General features: G+C 49.6%; 1 protein-coding gene across 3 annotated transcripts in view; it reads right to left on the reverse strand.

Annotated features, from left to right (window-relative positions):
* Window positions 1–1,597: 1,597 nt before the first annotated feature.
* Window positions 1,598–15,775, reverse strand: part of HSPA12A (heat shock protein family A (Hsp70) member 12A) — a 115,219-nt gene continuing 101,041 nt past the window's right edge. For all 3 annotated transcript variants that reach the window (XM_049764444.1, XM_049764443.1, XM_049764445.1), the window contains 6 exons: window positions 11,644–11,815; window positions 8,916–9,002; window positions 8,161–8,265; window positions 6,967–7,225; window positions 3,405–3,508; window positions 1,598–2,386 (listed from right to left, as the gene is read on the reverse strand). In XM_049764444.1, coding sequence (XP_049620401.1) covers window positions 1,749–2,386; window positions 3,405–3,508; window positions 6,967–7,225; window positions 8,161–8,265; window positions 8,916–9,002; window positions 11,644–11,815 — 1,365 coding nt within the window. In that variant the 3' untranslated portion in view covers window positions 1,598–1,748. The remainder of the gene's footprint in view (window positions 2,387–3,404; window positions 3,509–6,966; window positions 7,226–8,160; window positions 8,266–8,915; window positions 9,003–11,643; window positions 11,816–15,775) is intronic.

A 15,775-nucleotide genomic window follows, 5' to 3' on the forward strand; every position in this document is an offset into this window, starting at 1 on the left:
GTACATAAATTATAACTCAATTGAAAGGTCCAATTTGGAGTTTATGGCTGGTGATATCTACAAAAGACCCATAACATTTTGCTCCAGAAGCCGAGGGAGCAGAATGAGTGCCCCCTTAACCCTCTGCAAATAGACACTGAGATTCTGCTAATGCATGAGGTGAATGGTTTGTTCGTGATTCACATTCTAGATGATTCTGCAGCCAGTGATGTGGAACAGAACGCTAGACAGAGAGTGGAAATGCTACTTAAAACCTGCCTATCAGGAAGGTTTAGGAGTCTAACTTGTATTGGCTTTTGCTGCTGCTCTGTTCATTCGTTATGCTCCAGGGATGTTAGATCATAGGTACTTTAGCAAAAGGGAATGAAGGCTCTGAGCAGATCAGATGGGTTTTGAGGCCTCTCTCTCCTCATGGGGTTTCTGGGCATGTAGAAAGCCTAGCTTTGCCCTGGGTGGGGAACAGAGGAGCTCAGACCGGCTCATGACACCTCAAATTGGTCAGCTCAGGGTTTAAGGGGGTTATCTATTCTCATCTTTTCCTCCCTGGCTCTTCCTGTGAAATCTGTGAGTCCCCTTGTTCCACTCACAAGAGAGCAGGAAGGGCTGGATTATGGTCTCAGGAGAACACAGGGTTGCAAACCCAAGTCTGTGCCTCTAGCTCAACCCAGTCCCTTAAGTTTGGCCCCTATTCTTGAACCTTTGGTATACAGAAGGGTTCATGAAGCTGTTTGGTGACAAAGCCGGGCATTCTCAGGCAGAGAGTGACCTACAGCATTCTTTGGAACAGGCTTGTAGAAACCTAATATTCAAATACAACCACTTCTAGGACAGATTCTCTGTCCGTCTATCACCAGAATATCACTTTTAAAATGTGGCTACAATTAAATAGCCATACACTTGGGGAGAGAGCATGGGCAGGGGACAGATGCTTCACTTTAAATATGGTTTTCTAGGTGAGGGGTCAGGAGGGTCTAGGGGAGCAAGGAATTCTCTTAAGCTCCCTGGGTGACACAGAATCCTAAAAAATCAGTGGGAATGATTTGGGAATTCAGTAGTACTCTGGATTGGGTGTTCTCTGGAATTGTATCAGCAGGAAATGGAGAGTGTCAGGAACCTCTCAGGTGGAAACGGATGTTGTGATTCCTTTTAGTCAGGCCCTACTCAAGTAGGAGCCACTGGCCATATGACCTATGGCCCATGTATTAAAATCCATTTCTATCCACATAAAGTCATGGCGTTTCTTCTCCCTCCCACCCCAGTCTAGAATTTCTCCTAAAATAGAGCCCCCAGGGCAATCAACAAGCTGAAAAACTGCTCCCAATTCCCATTAAATAACCACCCCTCATCATAGGAAGAAAAGAAGTGCAGGAAGGCAGCATTGGACTGTCATCTAAAAAAAAAGTCAGAGATGAAGCTCAAAGATCTCATTTCCAGTCCAATAGCTTCTGGAAGCTGGCTTTATCCCTGTGGGAGGAAAAACGCTGATTTCCTTGATGGAGGAATGTGGGGCCCTAAAAAAACAGTTGACTTTCTGGGACCCTTGGATCTTTCTACTCCCCAACCTGTCTTCAGCTCCAACCAGGAATCATTGCCGGTGGTCTTCTCACATCCCTATTCCTCTCCCTCATGGCTCTCCCTATTCCCTGCTGAAATTTGGGGAGGGCCACAGCCAGGGTCAAGTACAAATTAAAAAAAAATAGTCTGGGTTGAGGGGCATAGGGGTGAGATGCCGAGGAGCCGAGTCCAGGTTAGTAATTTAAGAAATCGATCCCTACTTTGACACTCTTGGACGTGGCCATATCAATGGCCGTGGCTTTGATCTCAGTGTCCCCGAACTGCATGAGGGTCTGGATCTCTCTGCGGGCAGGCACCGCTGGGCCAGCCGTGCCAGTGAGATCCAGGCGAAGGGTGCCACACTTCTTCACCCCAGGGTCGGTGATGAAGCTCACTTGGTCCCGCTCGGCACTGTAGATGTTGATGATGATGAGCAGCTGCGAGGGCTTGGCCGGCGTGTAACTGCGCTTCACTAGCTCGCCCAGGGCCACCGACTGGTCGGTGGAGATGAACTTGTCGAAGACATCAGTGCACCAGCGCGTGCCATCCTTCACCAGCAGCTTCTCCGGAGGATGCTTGCCCTCCACGTAGCGGTTCAGCACGCCCACGCCGTAGGTGAGCGGGGACCGTCGCACCTTGATGACAGCGGGGTCCAGACCAAAGAGCACAGCGCCCTTGAGGATAGTGAGACCCACGTCCTGGGGGATAATGACACGGCACTGGTGGCCAAAGGCGGCCTGTACTGCCTGCTGCAGCAGCGGTGCCTCTGCAAAGCCGCCCACCAGGAAGAGAAACTTGACCTTGGACACCTCAGGTTTCTGGAACAGGTCCCCTGTGAGGGAGAGAGATGGGATAATGTCAAAAAATAAAAAATAAAAAGAAGGAACAACAATGTCAAATTTTCACCAGCCCCTTGTACGTGGGTGCAGAGTGGGCACCCAGTTCTGGGAAGGGCCAGCTAGACTGTGCTGGGAAAAAAGGGGGTTTACACCCAACAGCTCAAGGACAAAATGGGAAGTGCCTGTGACTAAGAGGGACTCAAATGAGCAGACTATGGGGGAAAAAGAGGGTGTTGGAAGCAGCTTAAAGCAAGTCTTGGGTAAATGGATGCTGTCACCCCCAATTCGAACTACAGGTTAGAGGGTTTTCAGGAAACACTGATTGAAGAGCTGAAGTGATAGTACAGAGGGGAGGGCATTTGCCTTGCATGTAGCCAATCCAGGTTTGATCCCCAGCATCCCATAGGGTCCCCTGTGTCCTGTCACAAGTTATTCCTGAGTGTAGAGCCAGGAATAAACCCTGATCATTGTTTGGAAAGCAAAAGGCAAATAAACAAAAACCATTTGTACCAGTAGGCATGATCTGGGAGGAGAGGGGGCGGGGACTGGCATCAAAGGGATGGGAGCAGAAATTGGCACACCCCTATCCCGCAGGTTTACAGTCCCAACTGGCTGCTGTGGGAGAAGGCAGGAACCACAGGGCTGACTCTCAGGGCTCTCTCTGGGCACCCTCTCTTCACTCTACACCCTGTTTTTCCCTCACAGTTACAGCCCCAGGTCCATTCTGACCCAGCACAGATGCTTGGCCTGTGGCTTAAGAGTGACTCTGCTTCACACCATCTCTGATCTCTGCTCTGTGAAGCTGAACTTCAGTGCCCACCCCATAAAAACAGGCTTTCAGGATACCTGCAGGGAGTTATCCAGCCCCCCTGCCAACTCCTGCTGGGGCACACGCCTGGCACTCCTCGTGCTATGTACCCCTGCCAAGGTGATTGCACACATTGGTTGGGGGAGCCGGATGTGCTCGGCCCAGTTCCCCTCCCACCCCTCGGAGTGGCCGGATCTACTCACGGAGGTGCTCAATGATGCTGTCGATGGTTGGCTTAAAGAGGGCATTCATGGCATCAGGGCTCATCCTCAGCATACCCTGTGAGGACCACTTCACAAAGTCCACACTGTGGGGGTGTCACAGGGACAAGTGTGTCAAAGCAGGCCTGAGTCCTGGCCCACCCACAGGGAGTCTGGACCCTGGTAGACACAGCTTAGGGGCACAGAGGGGGAAATGCCCAATTTGCTCCAGACCAGAACACCAATACAGTGAGTACCAAAAATGGAACCCAGGCTAAGGACAAAGAAAAAAAGAACTGTTGGTGCATGTCCACTGTCCCCAAGGTCATGCTCTGAGGCAAGCTGGAGGTTCCACATGGGCCTAACCTATGGGCTTCTCTTGCTCTTGTGAGTCTGGGTCTGTGGGGGAGGGGGGAATTCAGGAGATGTCCAGCCCCAATCACTACAGGACTTTGGACAAGGTGCCCTCCTCTTGCTCTGCACCCTGGTGGTCTGGCCTGGACATTAAGGTCTCCCCTTTCCTCCACCTTGGGCGCTGTGTAACTGTTTGGGGTAAATACTTAAATCTGTGAAGATGCTTTGGAAACTCCAGGCTCTTGGCAAATGCTGGGGACAGTTTACTGCAGCTAAATCCTAGCAGCTTTCGAGTTCACAAGGGCCAAGAGTGAGAGTTCAGGGTGCTGAAATTGCTTGGCCTGAGCTGCATCTCCAGCACCATCTGGTCTGCTGAATACAGGCCAGAAGTAGCTCCCCAAGCACCACCAAATGTGGATCCCAAACAAATCAGAAACAAAGGGGGTCCAGCAAAGGCCTCAGTGTCCCTGAGCCAAGCATAGAGCCACAACTTGCAGGCACAGGCCCTGCCTGCTATCAGTTCACCTCAGGGCTACTGTGAAAAGACAATGTGGGGCTATGGAGTATCCAGTGTGGCAACCAGATTGGGCAGGGCCCGGGCCTTGCTTCGAGGACCATGGTTCCAGCCTAAAGCACTGTCCCAGCAGGAGACAACTAAGCCTAAACAACCTGAGGATTTGAGCTTGACCCAATTCCCAGCAGGAAGATTGCCACTAGTCTACTTGGTTCTCCAGAAAACACTAAAGAGCAAGCAGGCGCTCATACAAGTGGTGGATCCTTCCCTGGGCAGCAAAGATGCCAGAGCTGGGAGCATATCCAGGCCCAAAGGCAAAGATTGTCGGAGTACAAAGGGTTTGCAAGGGGACCCAGGAACTGGCTTGAAGAGGACTGGACTCCAGAGAAAAAAAAGTCCAGAGAAAAAAACATCAGGAAGGCAGTATCTGCCATGGCTCAAAGTATATCTAATATGCTTCAGTGTAGGGACAGCTTTTGGGGAGCCACTAAGCAGTGCTCAGTGGGGTCCAGTGTGTAGGCAGGCAGGCCCTGAAACATTCAGTCAGGCCAGATGATTCAACGCATAGTATCCCACGATACTGGGGACCAACAGGCCCATTTCTGCAGAGCTCGGGAGACCAGATCACATACTGCAGTGCTGTGAGACCAGGCAGAGAGGCAGGGGTTGAACTCACATCATGCAAAGCATGCCCCCTGCAAAATACTTCTGTTCAAATATACTTTATCTTTAGCGCCACTTGTGCCAACAAAAATGAAAAAAAAAAAATTAAAAATAGTGACTAGGTAAAAATGCTAAGAAATTATTTATAAAAGAAAGAAAAGAAATGGAAAGAAAAGAAAATAGGGACCAGAGATACAGGGGTCAGATGTCTGCCTTGCATGCAGCCAACTCGGATTCAAGTCCTGACATTGCAGGGCAAAAGCAAGAGTGATCCCAGAGCAAAGAGCCTAAAATAATTCCAAAGTACTGTAGGGTGTGTCCCCCAAGAAAAATAAGCCTATTAAATTAAGGGGCAAGAATGTGCATTTCTCCTCTTTCCTCTGAGAGCCAATGTGCACAGGAGAGTATCTGAATGTGAGGCGTTTCTCTCCCCAAAGTCTTTCAGCCATTCAGGCTGGAAAGGGAGGCTCCACAATGAACTGTGGGCCATACCTTGAATCCATTAACTGCTCAATGAATCTGTTAATGAATCACGAATTCATTAACAAAGACAGACACTGGCTGACTGCCCCATATCATAGAAGCCACTGGCACATGGTCCATGTCCCCAGGGAGAGGTTCAGGGAAACCCTACCCTGCTTACAGAGATGTGCCAAGAACCTCTCAAGGATCAGAATCAGCTTTTAGATCAACAGCCAGTTACAAAACTGCCTGGAGAGGAAGAACATGCTTACTGAGCACCACACAGTGAACCCTACAGAGACAGTTCTGAGACCAAACAAGGGCCAGGCAGGGACCACACAGAAAGGAGGACACGGGCATGTCAAACAGCAGTTGTCTGTACCTCCCATCGGGCTGCCAATGCAAACTGGAGAAGGAAGGAACTTACTAGAAACTACCAAACTATTGGGGAGAAATATTTTTGTTGGGATTTAGGCCATACCCCAAATAAGCTACTCCTGGCAATGTGATTGAGGGTCCCTCCCAGTGGTGCTCAGGGGCACTGTGCTCAGGACTAAACCCAGGTCTTCCTGAATCTCAAAGTGTGAGCTTAGCTTGCCTTGTTAGCTCTCCAGATCTTGGGACATTTGGCCAGGGGAGGTGGCAGGGATTGAGGCTATGCCTTGCAGTGCTCATGGGGCTATTTCTGGCTCAGAGATTAGGGATGGGGGATCTTTCTCAATGGGGCTTGGGGGGGAGCATGTTGGAGATTGAATCAGGGTCTCCTGCATGCAAGTCTGTGCTCCACTTTCATCTCTATGGCCCTGGGGGTTGGGTGACATTAACTGGCTGTAAGAAAATACAGAAGAATTGTGTGATAAGAGCATCACGGTTATGATTTCCCCTGTACTTCCCTTAATGCTCCACACTGACATATTTATGGATTAGATGATAATCCAGTTTTCAAAGAGGTAGGAGAGGGTGGAGGAAAAGTTAGGTGCCAACTGACACTCGCTAAAGCTGTGTAATGAGGCTCTTTTAACGCTGTGAATGTGGGAAATTTTCCATGGTAAAAGGGAGTTCGGAAACCTATGATTTTTCTCTATTATTTTTTAATGCAGCTTTAAAACATCTTCCAAATTCATTCATTTTGTAACAAGCTGAGCTACAAACATTTGCCTGCCGCCAACACATTCTGAGTCTTGGAAAACCTAAGTTTTCTCAGAATCCCTTCTCCAATGTACACTGAAAAAGCACCAGTTTCTCTTATGGACACTGGGGATATAGTAGTGACCAAAGTCCAAACTTCTCAGCCTACATAGAACGTATCAACTTTCCATCCAGAGGCTGTAGCAGGTAACATATGGCACTTTCTAGATCCCAAGTTATTCATTTTACCCACAAAGAGCATTCAGATGCCAACAGAACTGGCACTTCTATTTTCCAAGTGCAAAATCCAAAGTTCAGAGAAGTCACTTGCAAAAGGTCACACAGCAACATGACTGATGCCCTGAGTCCATGATCCCTTCTTCCACCACCCCCCAAAATTCATACACCCCCAGAATGCCCCAAGCCAAAGGGACCCCGACTTACTTGCTTTTCCTCAAGGCGTGTTCCACACTATGACCCCGGAACTTCTTATAGTAATCAATAAAGGAGAAAGGCAGCGTGATGTTCAGGGGGTTGGTCCGGTCTGGGGCAGCTGCCCGCTTGCGAGACTCAAATGCTATCATTAAGTCGACCCATGCTGCTGGGCGCTTGATCTTGAACTGCTCGATAAAATCCTCCCCGAATATCTTACACAGAAGCTTCTCAAACTCATAATCGACCCCCAAGGATCCGTATGGTCCACCTGAATCAGCAACAAAATGTGACTGTTCAAATCCACCAAGACTATGCAGAGCTGAGGTGCAGGTTCTGTGTGCAGCTACTCAGATTCAATCATTGGCACAGGGTCTCTCAAGTACTCCTTGGAGTGACCCTGACAGTTCCCCAAGAACCATTGGGGTGGCCTAGGTAATTCCCAGTGTGCAGTGCCAGAGTAGCACCATATCACTTGACTGTAGCACCCAAGGAACCACTGGCCCAGTTAGCCAAAAAGTACTGGGAGGACCTTCAGGACTTTCTGAGCAAAGATAAGAAGACCCAAGACATAGGGACAGTCTCAAGTTCCTGGCAATTCTGAGCAGTAAAACGTGAGTGTACTCAGCCAAGGTGACCACAGCCCGTGTGTTCACTCCCACTTTCAGACCCTACTGCATCCTTCTTCCATGGGAGGATTTTTTTCCCTGCAAACACAATTCCTCAACAATGGGTTAATAGTTAAGCCAACACATGTCACTTCCTAGGAAGTTCCTAGGAACATTCTGGAATTTCCACCCTAGAGCCTCAAGACAGGGTTTGGTGGTCCTGACCATTCCTCAGCCCATTCCAGCAGCAGAAGGAGCATGTTCTGGAGTTGGGCTAATCTCAAGTTCAGCCCAGGTATCTTGAGACCTCACTAGAGTGTGTTACCAAGTCTCAGCAGCCATTGAGTTCCGATCCTATTGACAAGGTATTGCAGGAAAGTATAATGGTGAGGTTCTGAAAGGGGCACACTGGGTGCTGAAGGCCAGTCCAGATGGCTGATACCTTCGAGACTGCTGTGGTATATTTTACTGTCCAGGTACATGCAAGGTTCAGAGCTGTCTTTGGTGTGAACTCAGAAATTGGCCAGACAGAGACCAGAAAATCAGAAACAATGAATAAAAGGTGCACAAAATGAAGCCATGCTGCATGCACTCTCACCTGTGGCTTTGTAGAGCTCCTTCAGGTGCCCCTCGGGCAGTCGGATCTGATGCACGGTCAAGTCAACGGTGCCACCACCACTGTCCACAACCACATATTTGTCACCTGGTACAAAAACAAGCATCCTGTACAAGTCCCCTTGCAAAGCCTGCTCTGAAACAAGCAGGAGTGTGGAGAGAGGGGAGATGGTGTTGATGATTTGGGGTCCCTAGCTAAGCATTACTGAGACTTCTCATTAGAGCAATGATTCAGCTCATGAGCCACACACAGCAAGTTATTCATGACTTGAGAATGAATCCAAGTCTGCCAAGACATGCAGTTAGCATGGACGGGAAGGAACCCAGAAGAGTGATGTTGAAACACAGGCATTCAGGTCACTCACTGCTGCATACAAGGACAAATGGACAACTTCCTGCCACCATGAGTATCCTGGATTGCTGTTGTTTAACACCAGCCTTTCTTTCAAACTGGGGGACTCCAACTCCTGCCTTTCTTTACTTGTATCATGCAACATGAATGCTCCAAAGAGCAATCAATCACTGGGCGATTGATCTTTAAACATTTTCTAAAAATGCAAAAGGAGAAGGAATTTTTTTTTGCCAAAAGCATGTGCAAAGACACACACACACACACACACACACACACACACGCACACACGCGCACACACACACACACACATACACACGTGCGTGCGCAGACACATGTGCACACACATACAAATTCCAGCAAAAGTAAAGGTCATTCGAGCACACTACCTTCCTCCAGCTCAGACCAAATTTCTCCTATGACATTCTCCACCAAAAAGGTCCGGCTCTGACGATTTCGACGTATGTGTTCCTTGGCTAGCGGCCGACAGAAAGAAAAGGACAGCAGGTAAGAAAGCATGAAGGAGTCGGCAGCCTTCTGCCGGGAGAGGAAGCAGCAGTGCAAGGAGGCTGAGGGACAGAAGACTAAGAACATTTATACAGTCAGTATCATGACATTAGCACAACCCCAGGAGGAACCACAGCACTGTACCTCCAGAAAAAACTAGTTCCCCTGCTTTCAGTTTAAGTTCCTGTGGCAGCTTTGGTGCAAAAGCCCACCCAAGGAGATAACTTGTCCCTTCCTCTGACACTTGGAGGAGCAGGCAGGGGCTGCGGGTGGGTGAAATAAACCGTTCCCAAGCTCTGCTGCCCTGGGAGGAAGTTGTCTGCCAAACAGCCTGCAGCCGCTTTGTTAAACAACTACACATCAAGGCGCCCTGATACAAGAATGTGTGGGATGTTTTGCTAATCTGGATCCTTGATAAACAAAGGGACTGGAGCCATTTCCGGGCCCTGTAAAAGGCAATATGCTCTTCAACCACAAGATGGCACCTCTCACCTAGTAGAGCTCAGAGAAGGGCCAATCAGATGAGGGTGCCTGGTGGCTGTGATGCCTGGCACAGCACGGGAGAGGGGTGGGATTTCACCTCTACATTTTCCACAATAGCCCTGTGAAGGAGACAAGCCAGATAACTGGCCCGATGTTCTGATAGTTCTGGAGCACAGTGTGACCCTCCCAGTACATGGCAAGTGATGATAAAGGCAAAAATCACCTAGTATGATACCTACGCTCATCACCTGGTTCACATCAGGGACCTCGGTCCCCAGTTTGCTGGCCATTGCTCTATGGCCACTAAAAGACCTTGGAGCCCTGGTAACTGAGGGCCTGAGAGGGAGCCAGACCTCCACGGCAGAGCGCATGGGGCCAAAGGGGTTTTCTGAAGCAGCCATATTAGCAGGATATTCCTGGAGGTCACAGCAGGTGAGAAGCACATAATACAGAACCAGGTCAGGAAGCCAAGCTGCAGGAGGCACAGGGTGTAACAGGTTGAAAGGTCATAGCCTGGTAAAGGCTGATCTGCAGACTGGGGGTGGGAAGGGGGGGGAGAAGGGACCTCATTGTATGTAGAGTTTGGAAGGACTAGGACCATAGGCAAACTCTAAAGATCTGAAAATCCCCAAAGACACTATTAGCATGACTACAATAGCAAATCCCATAAGGCACACAGGATGCGGATAGGAAGCAGTATGGTGGTGTAGACTGGTTCAAGCACAGGAAACCAAAAATCAGTTTTGGGGGATGGCCAGCATCCTCAGATTGCACCCCTTTAAAAATGAACCTTTTGCTTTGGGGGGTTAGGTAAACCTATGCCGGAACCCGCTGATTCAACATAAATTTTTCTTTCAGAACAAGCCCAGCAAGAACCAACACGAGACAGAGCCCAGCATCCCACCTGTTTCCAAGGAAAACCAACACAAGGGAGCGACAGAAATGTGGTAGGCAGTACAAAAAGCCCTGGGCACATCCCTCACCCAGCAGGAAGGCACCAGCTCTTCCCTAGGCCAGCCTCACACCGGAGGACTGCACACTGCCTTTTCAGGGAGCCGAAAAGAAGGAGCAAGAGCCTTGCTGACAGGCTGGGATAGCAGTCTAGGAGCCAGAGCAGCTTGATCCTCCATGACAACTTTCGCCAGGGCCCTTTGGTAAAGATGTGCTGCTCTATGAGGGAGTCTGGGCCCCAGTGCCTTGAGGGATAGAGGAGGAGTCAAGGTGTAGGGGCATAGGGGACCCACAGACACGGGTTCTGATCCAGGACCAAGGCAAAGTTGAGAACGGAACTATAGGGGATCAAGCAGCCCTGGGTGATGGAGGGTTTCTGTCTGCCCAGCACTTGCTCTTCCCATGTACATTCCCACTAGAACTGGGCCTCTGACCAAGAAAGGTGGCAAATGTGTTTGCTTTATTTACCACAACCACAGACCTCTAGATACCAGGAGAAAGAACTGGAACTAAGACTGCCACCAATGGGCATAAAGACAAACAGGAAAGGAAAAAACTGCTTTAAGCTGGTTCCCAGCTGCAGGGTAGAAGGTGCATGTCTTTCTTTCCGGTCCCGTTCTGCTGCCACTCCAGTTAAAACACACACTGAGCTCGCCACACATGAAATAAATAACCCAAGTAAAAGAGTCAGCGATACATCAGCAGTCTTAATGGAGGAGTTAGCGGGATTAGATTAAGGCACATGGGATTAGATTAAGACCCAGTTAATACAGACAGATGAAGAACCCAGTTAAATGCAAGGCCAAGGACAGCCCTGGGCCACCCTGGGGTTCTAGGGGAGAAGCATCCTTTCCCTTAAGGCAGTTACCTGGTGATGACCAAGGGAACATGGGCTGAATTTATGAGGTGGGAAATCACTAGAGAAATTAGGAAATGGGCTGGGTGCAGAGGTGGCATGGGAATCCTCTGTGATTGAACCAAGTGCCTCTAAGAAACTGGATGGGGCTACTCAGAGGGCCGTGGCTATACTGGGAGAGGTAGGTCTACATTGAGGGCAGGACTACCCAGTGGGCATGGCTACATGGGAGGGCATGGCCATGCTTGTGGGTGAAGCTGCGTGGGGAGCGGGTGGGGCTACATGGGATGCAGGGAGGGCCAAGAGAGAGCAGGAGGTACCCTGTGCAAACCCAGCTCCTACTGTTTCACTGGAGCTGGACCCATTGACTGCCGCCTTGCTGCTCAGCTCAATCATCTGGTGTAGCCGCAGCTTCCTGCAGTAGATAGAGGCCGCTTCGGGCTCCAGGGCAATGATGAGTTGTTCCGAGTTATCAGGGGAAGCCAGGCCAGCCTACAAGACAGAAAGCAGGGGTTGAAACCTGGGAGAGTCCAGGAGTTCACTCAAAAGACACCCCTAACTGCTGGTTGTTGAATTTCCTCCATATGCTCATTAAGAGATGGGGACATTGGTGATGTCCTCGATGAAGGGGGGTGTTCTTGTTATGACTGAAATCACGGTGTTAAATAAATAAATAAATAAATAAATAAATAAATAAATAAATAAATAAATAAATAAATAAAATACTGAGTGAGCAAGTGCTGGCCCCAAGAACTAAATGCCCATTAAGGCAAGGCAAGAAAATGTGGCAGTGCACTGGGGAAACATGGATTTCCCCGTTGCAGAATAAGTTCAGTGCTGGAACTTGGAAAACCAGCACAGGGTGAAGGCAGCGAGAGATCTGTTTCTGTTCCGGGGCCTGTGGTCTGAGAGAGCTGCAGCAAAAACTTGGGTCCAGTGGCCCAGGAAGTAGAATCCCCATTTTGAGGTAGGGACAGTACTGTGACCTCAGTTCCCTGAAGGAGCCTCCAGCTGTTACTGCAGAGCATCAGAAGGAGCCTGAAAAGCTCCACCCACTGCTGGGATAGGAAATCCCAAAAGAGACAGTAGTTTCTAAAACATCTGGCACTAGTCTCAGTCTTTTGGAGAAGACCCACCCAACTCCACACAGTCAGAGCAGAGGGAAAGAAGTTGGTCTGGCTGTTACACCTGCCCAGCTCCCTCTGGCCAGTAAGAGCAGCCTAGAACCAAGGCAGGTCTGTTACTGGCTAAGACAGGGCTGTGGTCTATGCAAGACCATCAGAACTGTGAAGGCCTCTGGGCCTTCTATCCCCTCCCTCATAGTACAGAAGAGGCCTAGGCAAGAAGGGGAAGGAGGTAGGTATCTGCTCTGGCTCCAGGGACAATAGATGTTCTCAGAAAAAGGTGACCAAGCTTATCTGCCCAGGGCCTACAGCCCCAATTCTTTGATTAACTTTTGGCTTCTCTGCTCGTGACAACCCCAAATGCTGGCCCAGGGTCCACATTTCAGGCTTTCACAGGATTTGTCAGTGGCTGCTTCTAATATTCCTCCCACATGGGCTTAAAAGTTACATCTCTGGGGGCTGGAGTAATAGCACAGCGGGAAGGGTACTTTTGCATGTGCTGACCCGGGTTCAACCCCAGCATCCCATATGATCCTCAGAACCATCCAGAGTGATGCCTGAGAATAGAGCTGAGAATAAGCCATGAGCACTGCCAGGTATGGCACAAAAACAACCACCAAGTTCCATTGCCTTACCCACTGACTCTAGGAAAGTTCCAGAAGGTATATCGCCCATGCTTTCGGGTCTCTGAACAACTGTCCCAGAAAGAAGCTTGTCTGAGGGAACCTCTCCAGGCAGGTGACATGGGAGACTCTTTGTTTACAGCCACCTGACAGTGGCCAAACTCTTTCTGGGAGGTGGCATTTAAAGATAAGACAAGAAGGGACCAAGCTTCTCCTTATAAGCAGAGCCCCAGGCTCCAAGGACCAGTAATACAACATCTCCTTACTACCTGCTCCCTTCCTGCTTGTCCCTTCTCTGCCCATCCCTTCTCTGCCAGTTTCATATGAAACCTCTACCAAGGTCCAGGGTCCAGAGCTGACTAGCTGACAGGGAATAGTTCTGAGCTGAGACAAGTCCTTCCTCTTCCCAGGGCTGTCTAGAGCCCTCCCTGAGTCTGCTCAAGAGCCACAACAGAGACCTTAGAAAGGGAATGTTCTTATCAGCCATAGTGATGAGGGCTGTGAGGGACAGTCAGGCCTCGGAAATAGCATTCCAGGATCTCAGTGGTGAAGCCAAGATGGTTCTCCTGGTTTGGACCTGCCCTCTTCCAAGGCCTATCAAGTAAAGAACCTTCTAAAATCGGTACTGATAGGCCCAGCTCTATAGCAGTGAATGTTAAGGAAAATTGCAGCCACAGATAAATGCCTGAGGGAAAAAGTTCCAGAGCTGAGAACAAATTTGGGGATGAGGGAGAGGGGGTGCTCAAAGGAAAGGAGACAGACTCTGCCCACTTGTCCCCAGACTGCCCCAGGCCTCGTGAGGGTCGCCATTAAGCACGTCAGGTGGCTGGAAAGAGCAGGGGTATAGCCAGGCATCGAGGTTGAAGGACACGGTGAGAACATGATGCTTATTCTGGGCATTTTGTCTGACAGCCCTGCTCACACCCGGAGTCTGGGCATTCATGGGACCATGCCTGCAGTTCACACCACAGGCCCTGCACTGCTCTGCCTGGGGCACCTTCAAAAATAACCCTTGAGAGCTGCACCCCAGAAGAACCAACTTCAGCAGAAGGACTGCCCATCCATTCCCCCACTTATCCCTGACCGCCACTTCTCTGCCCCAGGAGTAATCGATTCGGACACTCTACTTTCTTGGTGCAAATACACTGAAATGAGACTTCACTCAGAAGAGCCTCTGAGCTGTGTCTCTCCCACAGAAGGATCTGAGGCTCCTCTGTCCTTATGTGCTGATTCGGCACATATCATCTGCATTTCTTCAATTTAGGCCAGAACCAATTCTCAGGCAAGAGCAAGTCACTCCACAGTAGTTCACTCAATTTAGAGATGAAGCAGACACCATAACAATCAAATTTAGAACTTTGGAGACACAAGTTTGGAGCCTCGGGTGCAATCACATCATCTGTAGGTGTCCCAGTGAGTGTTGACCATCCTGGACAAACCCCACTGCTGTTCAGAGGCACCCTGTTGTTTCATCTCCATCTGTAGGGTGCACCCGTGCGAGGTGTCCTTCCCAGCTGGTCTGGTCCCTTTATGACCAAAGCTCTGACTCTTTTCCATAGAGGAATTGTCTGGTGCCCAGGAGAAAGTTAGAGGGAGAGTAGTGAGAAGGTCTCCAAATGAAACAGGTAAACCCTAATGTGCCAGCTGTAAGGCAAGGAGGAAGGAGGGAAATGTTTCAGTTCAGAGAGTTCACATTTGATTTTATTCTTAGGACTCTCACTAGATTTACCCACCTTAACCTGATTGGAGGTGGCACTTGCCTCTAGTTTACGAGCACTGAGTAGATTTTTAAAGGGGAAACCATTCAACCCTTCAGCAAATAAACCCCTATCAGAATGGAATCACAAGGGGCCCCAAATCAAGATGTAAAAGTACTGTCCCTGATGGCAGAGACACCTCCCTGAGAGGAGCCTCATCTCAGCAAGCCATGGCCCTCTGGGCATGAGCACTGCCCAGAAGTCACCGACCCTCCTGCTCTCTGAGCCAGCTCAGGGTTTGCCACAAACCCACTCCTGGCATCTTTCTCCTTTAGGTTGAAAACAAACAAACAACAACAACAAAAAAAAAACCCGAACCCAAATCCCAGCCCTTTCTTAGGTCACATGAGTGCTGCTACAGGGGAACAAAAAATGAAGGTGGGAACTGGTGGGATAACATAGAGGAGAGGGTACTTGATACAGCCAACCCAGAATCTATCCCTAGCATCCCAAAGATTTCCCCAGGCCCGCTAGGAATGATTCCTGAGTGCAGAGCAAGGACAACCCTTGAGAACTGTCAAGAGTGACCCCAAAACAAAAACAAAATACACACCAGGGGCTGAAGCAATAGCAAAGTGGTAGGGTGTTTGCCTTGCGAGTGGCCAACACAGGACGGACTCCAGTTCAGTTCCCAGCATCCCATATGGTCCCCTGAGCTTGCACAGAGCCAGGAGTAACCCCTTAGTGCTGCTATGTGAACCAAAACCAAACACACACACACACACACACACACCAGAAAAATGCAGAAATGCAAGTGCAAACCATGAATTTTGTTTCCCTTGGAAGCATTCAGTCCCACCAGACAGGCAGGCAGACATGTCATGGTGTCAGAGGTGACCCAACTGGGGGCTCCAGCGACAGCTACACTGCCTCAGATGCCTTCCTATCTGAAGAAGGAGCCTCTTTCTCTCAAGCCCACCCACTTCCTCTAGCCCTATACAAACAAAG

The sequence above is a fragment of the Suncus etruscus genome, chromosome 17, assembly GCF_024139225.1.
Source record: "Suncus etruscus isolate mSunEtr1 chromosome 17, mSunEtr1.pri.cur, whole genome shotgun sequence".
NCBI classification, from domain to species: Eukaryota; Metazoa; Chordata; class Mammalia; order Eulipotyphla; family Soricidae; genus Suncus; species Suncus etruscus.